At 30.1% G+C, this 21,730-nt stretch overlaps 3 protein-coding genes across 5 annotated transcripts; 2 read left to right on the top strand and 1 right to left on the bottom strand.

Annotated features, from left to right (window-relative positions):
• The first annotated feature begins 10,591 nt into the window (after positions 1–10,591).
• LOC111041889 (actin-42A-like) lies at positions 10,592–12,960 on the top strand. Its single transcript, XM_022326333.1, has 5 exons — positions 10,592–10,722; positions 10,807–10,949; positions 11,061–11,300; positions 11,834–12,208; positions 12,335–12,960. The coding sequence occupies exons 2-5, from the start codon at positions 10,824–10,826 to the stop codon at positions 12,722–12,724; spliced, it is 1,131 nt and encodes a 376-aa protein (XP_022182025.1). The 5' UTR covers positions 10,592–10,722; positions 10,807–10,823; the 3' UTR covers positions 12,725–12,960.
• A 1,348-nt stretch (positions 12,961–14,308) lies between these two features.
• LOC111041887 (male-specific lethal 1-like 1) lies at positions 14,309–17,263 on the bottom strand. Its single transcript, XM_022326329.1, has 6 exons — positions 16,688–17,263; positions 16,315–16,579; positions 16,125–16,249; positions 15,918–16,042; positions 15,626–15,838; positions 14,309–15,461 (listed from the first exon to the last, which is right to left on the bottom strand). The coding sequence occupies exons 1-6, from the start codon at positions 16,985–16,987 to the stop codon at positions 15,350–15,352; spliced, it is 1,140 nt and encodes a 379-aa protein (XP_022182021.1). The 5' UTR covers positions 16,988–17,263; the 3' UTR covers positions 14,309–15,349.
• An 86-nt stretch (positions 17,264–17,349) lies between these two features.
• LOC111041888 lies at positions 17,350–20,140 on the top strand. 3 transcript variants are annotated; one of them, XM_022326331.1, is made up of 7 exons: positions 17,350–17,448; positions 18,580–18,662; positions 18,721–19,090; positions 19,145–19,269; positions 19,329–19,518; positions 19,600–19,823; positions 19,936–20,079. In XM_022326331.1, the coding sequence occupies exons 2-7, from the start codon at positions 18,600–18,602 to the stop codon at positions 20,077–20,079; spliced, it is 1,116 nt and encodes a 371-aa protein (XP_022182023.1). In that variant the 5' UTR covers positions 17,350–17,448; positions 18,580–18,599. The 3 variants fall into 3 exon arrangements, with proteins under 3 accessions (XP_022182023.1, XP_022182022.1, XP_022182024.1); XM_022326330.1 differs by lacking the exon at positions 17,350–17,448 and adding an exon at positions 17,528–17,902; XM_022326332.1 differs by lacking the exon at positions 17,350–17,448 and adding an exon at positions 17,529–17,909 and having other exon boundaries at positions 19,936–20,140.
• The last annotated feature ends 1,590 nt before the right edge of the window (positions 20,141–21,730 follow it).

Raw genomic sequence — 21,730 nt, 5'->3', positions numbered from 1 at the left:
AGTAAGACTACAGTTTATAAAAAAAAATATTTATTCAATATACTTCAACGTATATTTATAGTAAATATGTATAACATTTAAAAATGAATGTAATAATTATAATTTTAACTATCGAAATGTATTCTTATTGGATATTGCCAAAAAAAAATGAACTTCGCCATCAAACGTTTCTTGTCAGTCTGGAATGTATACATGTTTTTTTTATTTTATGTAAATCGAAAAATCAATGATTATTTTGCTATTAATTATATTATTATCAAACTATAATAATAACATGTTATTCAACTTTAAATATGTTTTAGTAAAATATGAACAAATCTAAACGAGTAGATGTTAAAAAAAATATTAACATTAAAATAGAATACTAATTTTTCATTCAAAACTATCACACTTGTATAAATAACTCATCCTCATTTTAAAATCTAAATAGCACTTAGATACTATTAGTACATTTACCACTTCCAATATCTAATATAATACTTTTATAGTATATATTTTATTATTAAATAATGGTAAATATTAAATTAATTGTGATGAATAGTTGAGTCTTGAGTAGTACATTAACTGCTAAAAAATAATTGCAATAAATATTAAATGGATCATATATTTTAAGTGATTTTTAAAATTATTAACACAAATAGACTATACAGTAAAGACAGGCCGACAATTGAGGTGATAGTATAACCAACTATATGTTTTTTTATGCGTTTATAAGTAGGTACTTATAAAGTTATATTATATTTTATGAATTTCAGTGATACAGTATAATGATCACACGGCGTGTTGAATAGGCAATTTAAGTACACCACTGCCACAGGTATAAATGTTATGTAACACTACGGCCAAATTAGCAGAAATGCCAGCTAAATAAGAGACCATAATATAATAAAATATTTTACCAATAAACCCGAAATAATAACTTGGAAAGAAAATATCGGTTTTTGTTTTAGTTAATTATAAAATTGAAAGTAGAAGGAAACAAGTGTAAATATAATAATAATTTTCAATTGGCGTATTGTATACATTAATCGAAACTAATTTCAAAATTTTTAAAGTAAACTATTATTATCTTAAAAAGTATTATGATCAGGTTAGGTCATAAGGAAATATTTTTGAGTAAAGTTGGAACTTATATAGTAACCCGTATTACCCGTTACCCTACACATTAAATAAGTAGGTCGGGTACATTTAAAAAGCCTGAGGGTTAGCCGGTATTGTCGATAGTCATTAAATTAGGGGGTTTTCATATAGGTTAACTTTGAATATAATTAAATTTAGTAGAATTAGCCAAATTGAGCCAACCAGCCAGGTTGAGTTAAGAGTTGTAATTTTTCAGCATTGCGGAGTTTATTGTTCTTGTATTCATAATTGGTATCGTGCTAGCTAAACGGGTAACAGGCAATATAATATTATGTTGCTTTTTTTTTTTAGTTTTGTATTCAATTTTTATTCTCTAGTAATCACAAAGTTTAAATTTAAAAAAAATTCTATTCACTCACAATTACCTAGTTTAACGAATACTATTTTATTTTATATTTATTCACAGTTTGTTTTATTTTACTTTAACCAACAGTAACAGGTAATTCAGATGGTACGTACTACGTATATTGCAACGTTTGTCGTCATCGACATCGTAAATTACTTTTTAGGTAAAGCACGGGTAATATGCTGAGTGCGAGGAATGGCAAATGTGGTTGAAAAACCTATATACTGTCTCGGATTTCCCGCACGCTTCGCGATAATGACCGACCCCGACACCAGGTAGTTGATGGGTGATGGAGACCGTGAAGAGAACTCAGCAGGCGACCAGCTCAACCCTCAGTGGATATCTGCACTCACAACACCTCGGGTCAGATCGGTAACCTTCGTATCATGCTATGAGTAATGCATAATAAGAACTGTAATAGTTGTAATTATAGTAAGGAGTAGCATGTACTCCTTACTATTATTACAACTATCTTACTTGTTCCCTCTCCCTAATCTCAGTTACACATTTAATACAATCTCCATAAAAATCAATATAATAGTACATAATATATACCCGGTTAGATACGTTACTGCAATTTTGTGACGTATAATATTAAAATAGGCTTAATTCTTACAAGTTACAACGTATAATATTTACTATTTTACAATGTACTACATAGGTAACTGTAGTGAATTTTGATAATTCACTATGCATAAATTATAATATATGGCTTGCACAGCACATCTATATGCTTAAACTTACTTTTACAATATTATGGCCTCATCGAACTCCTTAAAAATGGACAGTGACCAATCACCTCAAATTCTTTACTTGGGCATCTATATAAAATATAATATCGTGTATATAATTCTATGGTGTAGGTTAGGATACCGACCTGTCCTGGTCGTCTTAGTAATATAATTTAATATTCATAATATTTACTTATATCTAAACAGGAAATGAAGTGCGCAGACACTTATGGTATAATATGTACTTCTATTTAATGTGATAGTATCCGTAAAAGGATTTAACGGACGTCGAACACATTCGACACTATCAAGAAGATCTTGTCATTGAACACTAACACACTAGCTGGTACTGAATACATATAATTCATCCTTGAGATATATTAATTGTACGATTAAAAAATATTCATTCACTGTAATGTTTGTAAACAACAGCTCGTTTAATTAATTACACTTGATTAATACATATGTTTAACTGTATATGTATAGGTACATTTTTAAATAGAATAGTAAATGCTAAATGAACAAGTTACAATCATTCATGATCATTGATCATGTAAATACTAAATTTGAAGAATAAAAATGTGACACATTGCATATTATGCTCTATTATTATTATTTTCTATATATTATAAATATACTGAAGTACACAGATGGAGCCTAATCGTCCCAATCTGATTCGTATACACAAACTAATTATATAATACTAATTTCTCGTATATTAATGGTGATAATAAAAAACAAATAATATTTTATTTTGCGGGCTTAGCCTTTTGAAAAAGTGTAATCATATATAAACAATCTTATAGTAATAGCAATTAAATAAAATTATTTTACAAACAAACATACCAATATGTAATACAAGTATTAGTAAGGCAGTATGATATTATTTTTAGTATTGATATCGTTTTATATATATCGATATCGAAAATAAATTTACTTTCAAATTTTTTTTTTACTCGTAATAAAAAGTTTTTATACATTTATTACCTATGTTTGATATTTTACGCCTACAGTGTACCACACAATAAAAAATAATATCAACAATATCAAATAATTGTATTAGCTAGGTACTTAATATTTGTTATAGTTTATTTATTTTATATAGTGGGCGATATCTAATTAATTCATTACATTTATTTGCTAGTAAAATATAAATTTCTTATGCATTTTTATATTTTTAATTGACATCGATATCAATATCGAAGAACGATGTATCTATGTATTCAATTAAATCGCTACTAGAAAATTTATTTGATATCGATTGTTCTTTGTTAATCATACATGTATTAACTTACAATTTATTTCCGTGCTACCACCCAAGATATGTCGAGGGATAACATTGGAACTGAAAACTTGAAATTTCCGCAAATGACATTACAGGGGCTCATATAAAAGTGTTAGATATATATACGTACAGTCGTACAACCAGTCTCAGTTATGAAAATTGCAGTTCAAATATAAATTTAAAATTAAAATTGTGTAAATTTTTCATTAGCATTCGATGTACAAATTAATAAATTATAGGACAAGTGATAATTAGCCGTTGGCCTGCTACAGCGGAGGTATTATGTCTAAACAATGTATACTAATCTGTGTTTAAGTCAGTCTCGTGAGCTGTGGCCTCATCTTCTTTTCTAAGTCTGATCTGAACTCTTGTCTCCAAATGCGCTTATGTCTATTGCATTTATAATAAAGACTAACAGTAAAACAGTCAGATTATATTGGATTAACTCAAGTGTGTATGTGTACCTTATAATAGTAAATAGAATAATATTTTGTTGGAGAATTAAAAAACAAATCCCTACATTAATCGTATAAGTTCGAAAATCGATATTGATTTTGATAAATATGTGTACCTATAGATTTACGAATTGGGAATTCGATACGAATAATATTACAATTCTGTGCAAATTTAAAATAGGACCACCGTACTCAGCTTCAGTTTATAGGTAATATACTAATATAGACATAATAGTCTCAGAGAAATTTAGAATATTCCTAGAAATATCGAGTTACTCGCGTTAAAGACAACGAACGCATACACTATACGTCTCTACAAGTGATATACCTTATACTGTATAAGACAAAAGTTAGAGCCTCCGTGGTGACGTATATATGTATTGGTAATAGGCGTAGGTCCATATTAGAGTGACGATGAGTTACATCGCGAAAGCAACAAGTATATAGGTATTGCAATTTGCAATTTTATTTGTATCGACGGTACGATAAGAATTTGAATTTGCAATACGTTTGTACTAATAAAACGTGTCTATTATAATGATATGTTTATAAACCATTATTAATAGTATTTTAATTTATCAATATACATATTATATATTATATACATAGCAATAAAATAACGTCTTGATATCTACACGCGAGTAAGCGCGTTAACGTTTAATAATAAACTATCAAGTACAATACTGTGCGCACTTATTTTATATTATATGATTACCTCTGCGGGCAGTGAACAGGTTTCACGAGCGACGACAGACCCATTTATGGGCGTACCGATACACTTCCATATTTGTCGAGATTCGCCGTCGATGTCATTAATGAATTTTGTATGTACATAATATACAGGGTGATTCTTTTAAACGTAGGCTCTTGTTTTCTCGAAGTCTTTTCAATTTGGGGAATATTTTTTTTTGGAAAATTTGAAGTCATTACATAACAACACTTTTGAAAAAAATATTTTTTAACTTTTTGAATGAGAGAGTACATTTTTAATTTCATCATATTCCGTAGTGGAATCGTTTTTCTGATAGTTCCAAAATATTACATTCGAACAATTTCTAACGATAGAAATTAATAAGTTGCAAGAAAAAGCTGAAAAAGTAAAAAAGCTATAACAATAAAAGAAATGTAGTTTCTAATGAATTCAAACTATCCAAAATATATTTATAAAAAAAGTAAAAAAATTTCGAGAAAATGCGTAGTTAACTATAAAGAATCGCTCTGTATATAATATGTATCTATACATAAATACATATATATTATATACTACGGCAGCGCCACTCGTAATATTGTTAATATTCGAACGCAGAAAGGGAAACCATATGTATAGTGACTATTATATTATTGATATTATTTGATGTTATTTCCTTTATCGCAGAAAATGCGGTCACAGTAAAAATAACTGGATATATCATGGCCTAATGGCTATTATGGATCTTTAAAATTTAAAGTTTAAATACCTAAACTCTTGTCTGAGGTCTGACCATGAAAGTAAAATCAGGGGACATACTTAGGCTTAGCCTGCACCGAGCTGTTTCAAGCGCTATACACGAGGCATTTTATTCAATTTAGTAGGTACCTATTTAATATTTGATTGGTAAAGTTAATTTGTATTATTATTTATCACGAGCTTACAAAATGTTTATTTATATTAAAATACTATTAATCTAATATTATTAATATTATTATTGTTATTATTATTATTAGGTAATGTAATTTTCTATTAAGTAATGTGATTTGCTATTTTCGATAGATTTATGATAAATCAATAAATGTATGTGTATATGTAGAATTTACACCAGAAGAGTATGAATGAGTGATAACATAACTACATGAGCGATATTTTATAGTCCCCCTCCCCCAATTTGTTTAGTTGACATCGGAGTTATTAAGTATGTAATACAAAGAAAATTATAATTGCAGTTATTAATAATTAACTTTAAAACAATCTTAGATCATCGACATTTTTCAAACATTAAAAAGTGAATAATTATCCTAACTAGTCATTTAAATAAAAAATCTTAAATTTTTGTAAATAGTGTAATACATCAATTTTATTAATAAACATGCATCTGAGCTTACAAATTCTTGTTTATAATAATTTGATTAATAGTGGTTACAATATTATCATCACTTACCTAGTTAGGTAACTGCCTATAAGATCATATATTTATATAAATAAAAACTGCAAATAATAACGCTTATTAAAAAAAAATTTTTTTTTAATTATTGTAAATTATTTTACTCTTGTTATCCTATTTTTGGAAAATACCTGTTAAACACACTAAATTAGATAAACATGTAATGAGAACAAATCGAAATTTGAGATTAGAACCTTTTAAGGTTAATACTTCTAATTTCTTATTTAATTAATCACACTTACTCCATTTCTTTTGCGGCTTGTATAATTTTTTTTGTTCAACCAAGGTACTGCTATATAAGCTATCTATTCATTATTGCGTTCGACATATTATACGAGTATACCTATGTCATGCCTATTAAAGTAAATAAATACTGATAACTGGAAATCACATAATTTCAAAACATTAATGAACGATACTCAATACCATTTTAAGTTCTACCAATCGAATATTTGTTTAGGTTTATTGGATACATGTCAAAACAGCTTATATGACATCGTGAATCACATAATCTCAGACATATTGTTTATAATTTAAATTATTAATTATTATAACATTAAAAATATTGGCCTAAGAATTTAATGGCACAGACAACTACATATTTTACTAATATTTTACTAATAATATGCTCAAAAAATGTGAAATAACATAGGTCTACCTCAACATTTTAATGATATAAATATTGTAAATATACTTACATATTATGTGAAAGAAACTATTCATGTTTATCATGCCCATTGACTTAGTGTACCACATATTATTATTTATCAATGTTACTTATTGTTTATGTTTAACGAATTGCAATAGGTACATTTGTTTCAAATGAAAATATAAAAAATGTTGTTAGTATAACCTAACCAAGGTGTACAAAAATTGAATTTCGATTGAGCCTCTAACTTATTAGTTATAAGTAGGTAGTAAAAACCTTGTTTAGGGGACGGGATAAATCCACAAGATAAATCTACAATACCTATATTTTACAAAATACAATATACTATTTAGGTAGGTTGTAGGTAGTAGGTACCGATGAGCGATAGGTAAATACACTGCAATAGTGCAGTTAACGAATTGAAAAAATAAAGTTACAATCATTGTAATTGCATAATAATAACATAGTCGTTACTCGTTAGGTACAAAAAATGTAATATTGTGAGCTACACGCGTTGCATCGTCAATACTCATATACGGCTGAGTATATTATTATTATATATACCTAGGTACATTATGGGTACATATAGGTAAGTACAGTAAAACCTCGATAAGACGGAATCGCATGGGACCATGACATTTTTCCGTCTTGACGGGGTTTCCGTCTTGACGGGGTTTAAAAAAGTTAATTTAATATAATTAAAGATTACATACATATTTATTTTAAACCAGTTGGTACATATTACATACAATTTATACTTATATTTATTATAATTTTATATTTATACTTATTCATTTATATTTATTTATTTATATTTATTTATTACATACATATTTATTGTACATTAATATTTTATTTTAATATTTTTTAAAAACGCAGCGACACGAACGTAACGATATATGATTTGATACTGAACCAAGCAACTCAGATAATGTTGTATACTTGTATAGTGTATAGGTACGTATCAATTTTATTAGTTTTTAATGTCATCGTACGCGCTCTTATATCGATAATGTATGGGTTACGACAGTACGAAAATAAATTTATTACACGAAAATCGTGTTATATTTCCGTCTTAGCGAGGGTTTTCATCAACTTTCATTACAAAAACGTGTCCGTTTCCGGCTTGGCGAGGTTTCCGTCTTAGCGGGATAAAATTATATGCAATTTGAAACGGGACCAAAAAAATTTTCCGTAATACCGGGGTTTCCGTCTTACCGAAGTTCCGTTTTAGCGAGGTTTTACTGTATAAACTATATAGGCGCGGTTTTACGTGTCTTATATATTGTGAATTTAAATTATTTTGTGCCATATTATTATTCTTTAATAATGCATTTATTCAAAATCTATTTTTTTTTTAATTTTAGTACCTACACTGTACATTTTTACAAAAATATTTTTCATAATATTCAAATTGTCAATACCTGGGGATTATTATAACATACTAAAAGTTGAATAACTGAGAAGCTGAGAGCTATAAGGCAAAAATGTAGGCAGAGAGGCTAAGGGGACTATAGCCCTTCCCCATTAACTGTGTTTATATTAGCCTATATTATAATATTATATTAAAAAGTTGGAAAAGTAAAACTGTAGAAGTAGGTACCAATCTGCTGTACAGTGGTTGTCGAGCATGTAATTGTAATATAAGTGTTAAATTTTAATTAAGTGATAGTTCTTTGCATACGAAAAACGATTCTGAGCGGAAACATTCTGTCATCCTAGCACACTTGTATAAATAAATATTTATATGCAATATATTAAAAAAAAATTAATAAAAATCAAAAATATCTCATGGTTGTACAAATATCGTAACTTCCCGGTTTTTTTGTTAAAACTTTAAAAGTAAAAAAAAATGTTGGGAATCTTCTATAGAAATTTATAATATTAGCTTTAAAGTAAAACCTTTTATGAATTTCTATTAATTATTCTATTATATCTTTTTTATTAATTAAAAATAATTTGAAAATTTTCTCATGCTTATAAATAGCACAAAAAGAGTAGTAATATTTTAAAAATGTTAATCTCTATGTAAAATTTTAATATAAATATTTGGTAAAAATTTCTTGTTTTTACGGTCTTTTGGTTTGGGATTACAGTAAAATATCATAAATCGATCAATGGAAATTCATTTAATTTACGGCCAAATATCAAACATCGCAGATGTTTTACAATTTTCATTCAAACACTAATAAAAAATTAATGTTACTTTCCGGGAAACTTTAATTTTTTGTTTAAAGGTAGAAAAACTTGTTTGGAACTTTCTATTTATTAAATTTCTAATGTTCAATATGAAAAGAAAAACATTTATGAAATTCCAGCCGAGAAATAATTCAGGAGGACCCTTGCATTAGTTTTTCAAGATTTTTAATTAGGTGAAAGTTTTTATTGACAATAATTTACATAAAAATAAAAATGTCTTAAGGCTGTAAATAGCCTGAAAGGTATCAAAATACTTAAAAAATGTTAGACAATTTGAGAAATGCCGTTATAAATATTTTATGGAAATTTCAAGGTAATACGGTTATTAGTTTTTGAATTAATTACACAAAAAAAATAAAATCAATTTTTTCAAAAATTGGTGATGCAAAAAAATAACCATTTTTTTCTCAACGTTACAAAAACTACTGGGAATTTTTCCCCCTGAATGCATCAACTAGATTCTTTTTTACATCAGAAAAGATGCTAATATCGAAAATTGGAGCATTTTTACTAGCTAGGTATCCTAAATGTTGATGATGAAAAAAAATACACACACACATCACAGTTAATACAATATACATTCATCTCTACGCTAACAATCTAAAACTGATTTTACAAAAAGTGTAGGTACTTTAGTGAAGGAAAGTCAAATGGGATTTTTTGTGGGACTTAGCCTCCATATACAATTTTAGTAGCCACGCCACTACCTAAACCCTATAGACTAAAGTATACTCGTTCGAATTTTCAATTAGATGCATCGACAATTATTTACAGTAAAAAACAAATTGAACATTGGTTCTCATTTAAAATTAAAATAAGTTTGAACAGCTATAACCACGGAACACGCATTAAATTGCATAAAAAAACACAATTTTTCAATACTATTTGGCAATATAAGTACCCTTCTAAAGGATAGAGGTACTCAAAATTTTCAAAAATTGAATTCGAATAATTTCATAATACAAGCCAATAGGTAAAATTGCGGCGAGAGTACTCGATGAAACACCCTGTAGGTATATATGCAATGTTAATAGGTAGGTACGCGTATAGTCGCATAAGTAATTATAATATCAATCTAACCGTTTAAGGTACGCATGACAAATGAAATTATTCTTGTTTTACAATATATGAATCCTACGTGAACCTAAACCACAAAAAATCTGTTTTCGCGCGGAAACACGTCCATTTTCAAAGAGTATTATGTAGGTATGTAATATAACATTGTAATTGCAAACGACCACACGGTCAAACCTTATATGATCCCGCGAGAATCGAACAAATTATTAATGCAATTTGGGAGGATGGGAGGGGAGCGAATAGAGACGAACGGCGCGTATTTATAATAAATATACTATCGGTGCGTGAGTATATGGCTATATAGGAACCTACATATATAGGTAGTAAATATAATATACATACATATATGTGTTATCGTACGCTCGTCCGACCGACAGCCTCTGAAAAAGGAATTATATTAACTGCAGCGTGATTGACCGCGTCAGATATGGTCATAAACTCGCGCGTATTGTGTTAGCATCGCCAACGATGACGGACGGACGACCTTTACCGTCGTCGAGCCCGCAGCCGCTGCAGCGTGAACCCTACCACGGCGGATTTTCACTTTCGACCGCGGAACGGTGTCGGGGCGGCCATACGGCGTACCTATAAATTGACGCGAGTCCGCCGTCGCAGTGTACTCACATTCGACGCTCTCCGATCGCATCACGCAAACGCCGTTCCGTTTGCACTTTTATTTATTTATTTATCGCTTTTCGTAAGGTAAAAATTTGTTCGAAAAAAAAATAGTTTTCTCTCGGTGAGAAGTCAAAAATAAGTTTTTTATTTTAATTTTTTTATTTCTAGAAAATAAAACCGTAATCATGTGCGACGAAGACGTAGCAGCTCTAGTGGTGGACAACGGTTCCGGTATGTGCAAGGCGGGATTCGCTGGCGACGACGCACCCAGAGCCGTTTTTCCGTCCATCGTAGGACGTCCACGTTATCAGGTAAATTGGATTAATGGCAGATAATATTTATACTAACGATCATGATTGTTATGTATTATCCACGGCATATATTTTTTTATTATATAATACATACGTGGCGTGTGTCTGCAGGGCATCATGGTGGGCATGGGACAAAAAGACAGTTACGTCGGTGACGAAGCACAGTCCAAGAGGGGCGTGCTGACTGTCAAGTATCCCATCGAACACGGTATCGTCACCAACTGGGATGACATGGAAAAAGTGTGGCACCATACATTCTACAACGAGCTACGTGTAGCCCCCGAAGAGCACCCTGTGTTGCTGACCGAAGCACCGCTCAACCCAAAAGCCAACAGAGAGAAAATGACACAGGTAAGGACTTTGCCCACCAGAAAAATTGTACCGATGCGGTTATTGAGCACCTATTACCCACTAGGCATTCGCAATTAAGTGGTTGACCGATTTAATGGTCAAAAACTCTGCAATTGAAATTAATTACTAATTTATGTGTACCAAATCCAGGGAGGGTGAGTGTCCAAAATGTACCTGGGTACAATATTTTTGATGTAATTATAATATGTTGGTTAAAATGTTAAATAATAAAAATACATTACAATTTACCCATACAGTATTGAGTCTCTATAATGTCGGTCCTATGATAAATAAAGTTTTCTACACGTTGCACATATGGCAGACAGGGATAAAACATTAAAAATCTAAATGCTAATATTCCAGGAGTAAGCGAAACTATAACATAGGTATACGATAACAGGGGGAAGGAATTAAGTAAGGTACAGGATTGTTGCAACTTGCAAGGATCAGACACGTTGTGCTGAAAGAAATAGTTACTATATTATTATATTTACCTGATATCATATTAATACAATGTAACTATTTGTTTTCAGATCATGTTCGAAACGTTCAACACCCCGGCAATGTACGTTGCCATCCAAGCCGTACTCTCTTTGTACGCTTCCGGTCGGACGACTGGTATAGTTTTGGACTCTGGTGATGGTGTGTCCCACACCGTGCCCATCTACGAAGGTTACGCCTTACCACACGCCATACTCCGTCTGGACTTGGCAGGTCGCGATCTTACAGACTACCTGATGAAGATCCTCACCGAAAGAGGTTATAGCTTCACGACTACCGCTGAACGAGAAATTGTCCGCGACATTAAGGAAAAGCTATGTTACGTGGCACTTGACTTCGAGCAGGAAATGCAGACAGCTGCGTCGTCCAGCGCTCTAGAGAAATCCTACGAACTCCCGGACGGACAGGTGAGTCATGACTCATGAGTGTAATAACTAGTGACACACGAGTCTTGCAACCCCGACTCGGGAGCCGTTGATTCTTATAGCTACTTGATATTAATTATTGATTTATAATCGTCCCTCGTGCTCTAGGTGATCACCATCGGAAACGAACGTTTCCGCTGCCCGGAATCGTTATTCCAACCGTCATTCTTGGGAATGGAATCAGCCGGTATTCACGAGACCACGTACAACTCAATCATGAAATGTGACGTGGACATCAGGAAGGACCTTTACGCCAACACGGTACTGTCCGGAGGCACAACCATGTACCCGGGAATCGCAGACCGGATGCAGAAGGAAATCACGTCACTCGCCCCGTCCACAATGAAAATCAAAACGATCGCACCGCCCGAACGCAAGTACTCCGTGTGGATTGGTGGCTCCATCTTGGCATCCCTATCCACTTTCCAACAGATGTGGATTTCGAAAACGGAATATGACGAGAGTGGCCCGTCTATTGTTCACAGGAAATGCTTCTAAGGTGCAGAACTACAGTTTTAGATGTTATACACACTCACACAATATATATACATTATGCATATATAATATCGATGTATACACATAAAACTATTTATATATTTTTATATATTTAATTTATTAAGTTATTTGGAAGTATAAACAGATTTAAAATTTATACATATATATATATACATGATTGTATAGGGCAATTATACCTAGATGCAATATAATATGATTTACATTTTATTGTACCTACCTACCTGCCCGCCTAAATATCAGTTACCTACATCACAACAATAATTAATTTATGTTTTTATTACCTTGAGCATCTATTAACTACAAATTACCCATTTTAAATGACATTTAACGAACTAAAAACCAGCATGTGTTGAAATAAAATACCTACGTTTTCTCAACAAAAATATATATATATATATATATGTCAAGACAAATACATATTTCGGGTACTTTACTAAACACAGAAACTATCAATTTAGTCCATATTCTTATCTTAATAAGAGCAAAATTGCATTCAATTCTTAATACTCAAAAATTAGAATCACTTAAATTATTTTTAAAACATTTAAAAATTCCAAAATACACAAAAAATAATTACCATACAAAATATTATAATGCTATTAGATAAAATAGTAAATGATACATATTGAAAGTATAACAGATTTAGATATTTCAATTGTTCGGCTCAGGAAACAAAAAAGTAAACAAAACTTGAAATGTAATTTATTTATCACCCAAATATTATAAATCTAAGGTTCAATAACAATGAATTAATAAATTGTAAATAATTATACATATAAACATTACAACTTTGGGTAATAATAGGAGAACATAATCATCATATTTAAAAAGGTTATATATTTTGGTTGATGAGCATTTTGCCACCAAAGAAAGAACTCAAAATTTAACAAAATCCAATGTCATAGTTAGTCAGAATACAATAAAATAGTATTTATGTCACTGTAAATTATTGTTCACTGAAAAACACAAGATAAAAAAATTATACTGAAGAAAATATTTACTTGATTCTACTTCAACAACAAATGTTAATTTAAAAACATTTAGTTTATTTTTCATTTTTAATATTTTTTATTGAATTTAAAATTATATCTACTGCATAAACAACTATAAATACCTATACAATATTCTATAGCAAGCTTATTAGTACATAAAATAAAAGTTATTAAAAACATTGACATGTTTAACAAATTAAAAGTACCAACATTTTTCTCATACTAATACATGTTTGAATATTTGGCACTATACTCGATTAAAAATGCATTGATGAAAAAGTTACATTTACTATCATGATTCATGACACAATATTTTTTTTTTATTTAGACGATTCTACAATCAATAAAATATGTAAAAACTAATTTCAAATAAACAATTATACTTTTAACTATACATGAAAAAATGTTTAAAATCAACTGTCATTAGAGTAATCTTCAATATCTATAACATTATCATGAAACACTAATAGGTACCCGTAACTCATCTATAGCGTGCCCTAGGACTATCACATACAAAGTAACAAATATGAAATCGAAACACTGTTTATTTGATCTGGCACGGAAGGGGGAGAGCAACAATTGTCTGTTAATGTAAAATTACAATATTGGAATCACTGTCCACAATGAACTAAGACAGTACTATCTTAGTTTGTGCACCGCAGAATAATACATATAATAATATATTATATCATCAGACATGCATGTGATTTAAAATATAGTAATACCAGGAACTGTGGGATTATTTTTAAAAATTGAGAAACAGTATGTCTGGGGTGGGCCCATCCTTGATGTGAACTGGGATTCGATTAATAGTTTGATTATCAAACCAAGTGCACCAAATGCTTAAAAAACAGCTAATTAATATAGCAATTCTTCAAGTAATAATTGGTATTAAGGTTTATCAGAAATCACATTAACTAACAGTAGTTACTAATAAGTAATATATTTTTATGAATTTATGAATTAGTTACAGCTTAACTTCCAAAAGATTTGGTTATTTTTAAGTGTGTTATCACCATTGATATGATAACAGCATAGTATATGCAGGTCTTAAATATATTATCTGCAAAAAAGCTCCCACTAAACACCGTCTAAAAGTTTGTAGACACAAATCAGTGTCAAAATTTCTTACACAGGTTTATGTTAACAAACTCCTAATATGACAGTACAGATACAGCTTATCTATTATACACAGGAAATGCTTCTAAAAAATATAGATATTAAATAATGATATGGTGACACACACATTAAAATCATGTAGTATATACAATACATTAATGACTAATAAATAGATAATTAATTAAATTTTTTTAACAGATTGAAAATCCTATTTTTTAGGATTTAGCAGGGTACTATATTTATCATTTGCAACACTTGAATATAAATTATAATTATTACAGTTTCAAAATAAAATACAATTCATAAAAGAATAAAAAGTAAAAAAAAGGTATAATATCCTAAATACTAGATAAATATCACAACAATTGTTAACCACTCTAGTTGTAAATCATATAAGATTGTTTTATACATTATGTAACAAAATATAATCAAATGGTTCAAGCGGAAGAGTCCAGATCTGTTATATTTGTCACAAAAATTACATGGAAGTAATAACTTACATGGTATCATACAATTGACTACAACCTGCAGAACGAAGTCCACGTATGTTATATTCTTTTGGTGCTTGAGACCCATCATTACACCATTGACTGTGACAAAATTTATATCTGTAAAGCAACAAGAATAATTTTTAAAGATAATAACTGCATGCTATAAGACAATATAAATTAAGCAAGTAAATTTAAAATTGATAGATATAATAATATAACTAAGATAATATTTTGCATTTAGTTAAATAAGTCCTTGATATATAATATAAGTAGATACTAACATTTCAAGTTTCTTTTTAATATGTAAATTGCTGCCAAATGCAGACACGGGTAATTTATCTGTGATTTCGATTGCTTTTATGTTCGATGGACTGGGCAATAAAGTTGTTAATTCTTCCTTAATATTGTCATTAGATTTCTGTGTATGATGTTTATTACGACCTTCCTTCAAATACTCTACTCGTTTTAATTCCCTCATTCGTTGCAAATCCCACCTGAAATAAAAATATCAAAATGTTACCTTTATAAAATATAAGACAAAAAAAACAATCAAGGTATCCCTAATTACATTACCTTTTTCGTTTTTGTTCACACTGTTCAAGTCTATAATGTCTGCTTTCAAAGATATCATCAGACATATTTTCAGTGCCTTCCATAGAATACCAACTAGAATATGTTTTAACCCTCCAACTTGGTATCTACAAAATCACATAGGCTTACGTAATTAAGACAATACTAAATATTACTAAATTATATATACATGTTATATGAAATGCTTACTTCTAAATTACTATTAGTTTTTTCGGATACTGGTTCATCTCTTATAGGATCGTAATTTCCAAGGCATGTGTAATATGCATCATCTGCTGTGATCAGAGACAATTCTTGCATTTTACCTATTTTAGCTGAATATAGTAAATAAATAAAAATTATGCACTATAAGAAAAATATTATTTAAAAAAAAAACAACCTGATTTAGCTCGTGTAGTCCTAGTTTTCTGCCGTTTGGCATGGTTGGATTCTAATGGATTTGGGTTTGGTTGTTTAGTAGCAGCTTGACGAAGCTTTCGCTTTTTAGGTTTATTGCCCTGTTGTTCTTGTTGATCTTGTAGTTCAGCCGAGCTCAAATCTCCCATGCCAGACGAGCATGTTGAAGAAACTGGTGTAAATGGTAAAACATCCAAATTTTCTTCTCTTTCAGCCATACGATGAGAAAATTCGGCCCTCTTTTTGAACTGTACAACAAACCGTTTTAAATATTAATGCAAGCTGTATACTTTAACTTAAATAATAATGATTTTAACTATTAAATCACTATAAATAACTTTCAAATGATCACTCACATATTCCAATTCCTTTGTCAACAGCATTATCTCTTGATCTTTCAGTTCGACAACTTTTGAGTACTCTTCTAACATCATGAGATGGCCGAACGACAGATCCTTGAGTTTACTCAGCTCATTGGTCGACGGCGGGTAGACTCGGTGGTTGATGGAGGCCACCGCCTGATCATTACCAGCGACCATCCTAGACGCGGCCATCACCATTTCGTTTTGGTCACCGAGCACCTGCTCGCAATGGTTCACGTATCCGCCGACGACGACACCGCCACCGCCGTTTACAACCCGACACTCTTTGGACATTGCCGATACACGACCGCCAATATCGCTGTTACATCTCCCCCCCCGCGCTTATCATCTAACAGACTTGTCTTACGTATCTAACAATGACCGTCAGCGCACCGGAGCGATTAAACGAGAATCGAGCCCTCACAAACGTTTGATCAAAAAAAATTCATCAAAAAACTGATCGGTGAGGTATAAGTGTCCAGATGAGTGGACACGGGAACGAAAGAAACGCGGAAACCAGTAAAACGTCGCGGCGCGAGCACAATGTAGTATTGTTTGTCCGTTCGTCGGACGTCGCGTTTGCGTTTCCACTTTCGGTAGGTAATAATAACACACGATTGATCTATGAACGCGGTTTGCAATTGCGGTAACACAATAATATTCAAAACACAAACAAATGCGTTATCAACGAGCAAGGACAGCAGTGCAAGAGTGAGCGGCCGACCAAACGAGCGAGACAGACATCTGACCGGCAGGTTAGCCAACGTGCCATTTGTCCTTTTTTCCATGGTCACTCGTTCTCCAGGGTATACCACAAGTCTGTCCGGTTGAAACCATACAGTCGGTGGCGCTTATTATTACGAACGAAATTGCATGTTCTCTTTTACTTATTGGACGAAACTACGAAAGGACGTATTCGATATCCAAATCGGGACAAATATACCAGTTATTACCTCTACATTTGTGTTATTTTGAGTTTTCATCATTTTCGATTGATGTGAATCCTGATCAAATTATTCCTCTTTTCGTATTTCAAAGTTTCAAATTCATCTTTTTCTTAATATTCTTATAGATTACAACTGCCGATTACAATTTAGCATTAAATGTAACATTATCTCATACCAATTGCATATGTATTAATAAAAAACTATCCACAACATCGTCACTTTTTTAAAGTACCACGACGATTTCATTGGCCCTATAAGGGAAGTAAGTTGTAAGTAATTTGTATTTCTAACCAAATGTTATAACTTCTTTTTGCTGATTGATGTATAAGCAAATTATTACTACCTGTAACTACCTATGCATAGTAATGCAATAATTGCATGTAAGTTACATACTGCTCATTTAATTATATTCTTTAATACCTTATAGGATTATTGAAATGTCTCAATATGAAAGAATACTACTAAATAGTATTTACAAATGTACGTAGGCTATAGGTACCTATCATAAGAAAATATTATATTATTGTGACTGGTAAAACTTAGTTAATATATCAATTTTTTGAGATTTTATATCAAATAAATTAAGTATTTATAATAAAAGGATCATTGTTTCTAAACATTTTCAACAACCTATTAAAAAAAATAATTATGTCATATTAATAAATGTATTTTGTCTAATCACCCTTTTTAAAATTCAATATTGTTTTATGTCTTATGGTTAATTGATTGGTTGTATTTATGCAAACACGTAAGACGTAACTGTTGTATATGTTTATAATAAATAAACCAATAGAATTCAATTAGATTTAAAGTATAAAAACAATATTTTGGTACTTACCAGGTAGTTCTTGAAATGTTAGTACATAGAGAACTGTATACCTACTTTGAATCTATCTTATATATTATATTTACATTAATCATATTGTAAATTTGTTTAAGGTACATTTCCACTAATAACAATGCCTAAGAAGAAAATAATTCATCATGATGAACCTGTATCCTCGAGGCCTCATAGAAATATGGTTAGTATTTATTTAGTAAATTATGTGACATTACTTTCAATTGGTTTTTTTATTACAGAAAGCCAAAGTAGTATTTGATCCATCTGATAATCACATACCAAAGAAGAGGGCTAAATATTCTTATAAAAATGAAAAGCCCATAGAAACTAGTACTGTAAAAAAAACTACTAATGATAGAACTCGTGATAGAAGAAGAAAACGACATACCACCAAGGCAAAAAAAAGTCTCTCGGTAAATCCGGTAACCGAGTCACTAGATGGTTCATCAACTGAAATCAATACTATCTCCTCAATAGTTTCACCACCAAATTCTCCAGTGAAAAGTGTTACTCCTGATGTAACTCCGGAAAAATCAAAAAATTGTTTTATTTGTTCAACAATTACTGGAAAGACAGAATTAATTGATTGCCCAATCTGTTTTGTTAGAGGTAATAATTGTAATAGATAATTTACTTTTTTTATTACAAATATTTTTTTTATAGCTCATAGACACTGTTTAATTGTTGATGAGCCCGTGTGGAAATTCAAATTAGATTTATGTCCTTGGTTCTGTAAACAATGCAGAAAAAAGAATTGTAGCAAATGTCTCAAAGATGATTCCCGATCGGTCAGTAAAAACAATAATATTTACTTATAACTAAAAACTTACTTATTATATTTCAATAGGAGATAGAGCGTCGCTGCATAACTTGTGAAGTTGGTTTACATTCCATTTGTTATGAATCATATGATATTAAGCCATTACATAAATTAGAAACTGATATGTATGTATGTATTCCTTGCATGACTTTGGCTACTCAAATAAACCCGGAAGAACAAGAAGAAGTAGTTGAAACAGTAGCAGCTAATATTGAAGGTAAGCCTAGACAATTCAAATAATAATATATATCATCTCTAATTATTAACAATAAATACATTTAATTAAATATCTATTTAGATGATGTTGAGTCACTCGCCTCGAGTATTGTGTCTGTATCATCTGAAGACTATGACACTGATTCAAAAAGTAATGGATCTTATAGTGGTTCGTCTGACTATGAAAGATATGATGCTAATCAAAATAATAGTATCCCAAATTCATTAAAATGGACAAAAGATCAGGTGTTCGAATATCTTGCAGACCTTATACCCCAAGAAATTATTGATCAAATATCTAAATATGTAAGATATTACTAATTAATTTATAAAAAATAATGGTTTCATACTATGTGCAATCTATAATTTATAACGAAAAATAACTAACATTGTACTAAGAAGTATTCTATAATTTTAGGATTTCGATGGACGTGCTATACAATTACTTAATCGGAATGATATATTGAATATGGATTTGAAACTTGGACATGCCTTGAAATTATACAAACAAATACGAATTTTACAAACGCAAAGTACATTCAGTCGTATATTTTGGGAATAATTATTATTACACCTAACATCCACATATCATTGAGTGATATAAAATTGTGTTCGTATTTCATTTTTTTATAAAATATAATTATAGTGAGTTTGAAACCCGTCCTTTAAAAATGTTTGAAACATTAACACAATTAGATATAATACAAAATACTCCTTGTTTACCAATAGTGAAATTTACTTGTTTAGCTAATTTTATATAAAAATACATAATCGTCAATATTTTAGTTTTGCTTCATTATATATGAAGACGCCCAATTAAATGTTTTTACTGTGTAATATAATTATTATATAATGAAAACCCCTTAAAATACATATTATTGTGCTTGTGGCCTAACTATATACATAATAATTTAATCATGTTTCATTAACTTTAAAAACTTGTAATAATTCACCGTAGGTACAACAATGATATACTACTATATTTTAAATAATTATAAGACCTAAAACCTACTTGTACTTATAATAAATAGTATTATCTATAATAATAATCCTTCGTATAATATCTAGGGTATTTGTTTGTATATTTTATAGATGTATAATGTGTACATAGCTATATATTTATGTATATATAAACATTTTTAAAATTGACTCATTGTAATTGTGTTATATTATTGACTTGTGCATTAACTCATTGTCAGTGCTTGAATTGAAGAGGGGGAGAGACCCTTTTATTTTAAAAAAAATGTATACGTAGTCCTTCTAATTATATCCTAATCAATAAGACATTTTACACCTTTGCATCCACCATCTACTTTTTTTCCCAATCAAGCACTGAACATTGTTGATAAGCTGTATTGCCTGTTATCTGTATTACGTTTTTTATACGTTTGTGGTCTGTATCTTATACTTATTATTATATTATTGTTTTTTTTTATGGAAAAAAAATATGTCACAGAGAAATAACCTAAGCGTTTTATTTTCTTCAGGACTGCCTCTTATTTTTACAACCCAACCTTATAACTGCTCATTGTTGGTCTCCTATTTTTCTCACAAAGAATGTTTTCTGGCACCACCAGTGACATACCAACTCCATGGTTGGATATTTCATCAATAATTTTATTATCTCAATGACACTGGATTCATAAAATCCTTTATATCTATGTTATTCATCGATAAGCCAGAAGTTATTTAACTGTAAAATATGAATAGTTCACTCACAAAAAGGCTAGGAAATGGTGTATTCTAAAAATCTACTGACTTAGTCCATATTAATACCATATCCTAAAAACAAAGGAATGCAGACTCTCAGTACAAAATGAAAAAGTGTATTATCAATGTTTAGAATTTAGTCAGGCTGTTATGTTACATAGTTCACTATTTTTGCTCCTAAAAGTTTAATTTTTTTATTTTAATTTGATGAACATAAGAGTGAATGGTTAAAATATTAATATGTTTATTACTTAATTATTTATTTTGTGTTAAAAAGTATAATCAAACAAAATATACACTGGTAATAAAATACAATTTTAACCTATTTATGAATTAATTTTGATAAATAGGTACATTAACTATATTATTGTTAAAAATTTGATAAAAAATTTTTGTTTGATTACTTATCGATATTTTATTACTTTTACTTTTTAACAGTTAATGTTACTCTAATAAAAAGATTTGAAATAAATTTTCTTCTAAGTAAAACTGCAAATAATAGG

Source organism: Myzus persicae, unplaced genomic scaffold (assembly GCF_001856785.1).
Source record: "Myzus persicae strain clone G006 unplaced genomic scaffold, MPER_G0061.0, whole genome shotgun sequence".
In the NCBI taxonomy this organism is placed as follows: domain Eukaryota; kingdom Metazoa; phylum Arthropoda; class Insecta; order Hemiptera; family Aphididae; genus Myzus; species Myzus persicae.
Note: the sequence above shows the minus strand (reverse complement) of the source record. Positions and strands in the feature narration are given on the sequence as shown.

Bases quoted from the DNA above. Each gene is read 5' to 3' on its own strand.
- LOC111041888 (XM_022326332.1), top strand. From the start codon at position 18,600: ATGCCTAAGAAGAAAATAATTCATCATGATGAACCTGTATCCTCGAGG. The intron at 19,091-19,144 runs GTAATAATTGTA...TTTTTTTTATAG, and splicing joins CCCAATCTGTTTTGTTAGAG to CTCATAGACACTGTTTAATT. The intron at 19,824-19,935 runs GTAAGATATTAC...CTATAATTTTAG, and splicing joins TTGATCAAATATCTAAATAT to GATTTCGATGGACGTGCTAT.
- LOC111041887 (XM_022326329.1), bottom strand. From the start codon at position 16,987: ATGTCCAAAGAGTGTCGGGTTGTAAACGGCGGTGGCGGTGTCGTCGTC. The intron at 15,839-15,917 runs GTAATGTAATTA...TTTTTATTTCAG, and splicing joins TGTGAACAAAAACGAAAAAG to GTGGGATTTGCAACGAATGA. The intron at 15,462-15,625 runs GTTAGTATCTAC...GTTGCTTTACAG, and splicing joins ATTAAAAAGAAACTTGAAAT to ATATAAATTTTGTCACAGTC.
- LOC111041889 (XM_022326333.1), top strand. From the start codon at position 10,824: ATGTGCGACGAAGACGTAGCAGCTCTAGTGGTGGACAACGGTTCCGGT. The intron at 10,950-11,060 runs GTAAATTGGATT...GTGTGTCTGCAG, and splicing joins TAGGACGTCCACGTTATCAG to GGCATCATGGTGGGCATGGG. The intron at 12,209-12,334 runs GTGAGTCATGAC...CTCGTGCTCTAG, and splicing joins ACGAACTCCCGGACGGACAG to GTGATCACCATCGGAAACGA.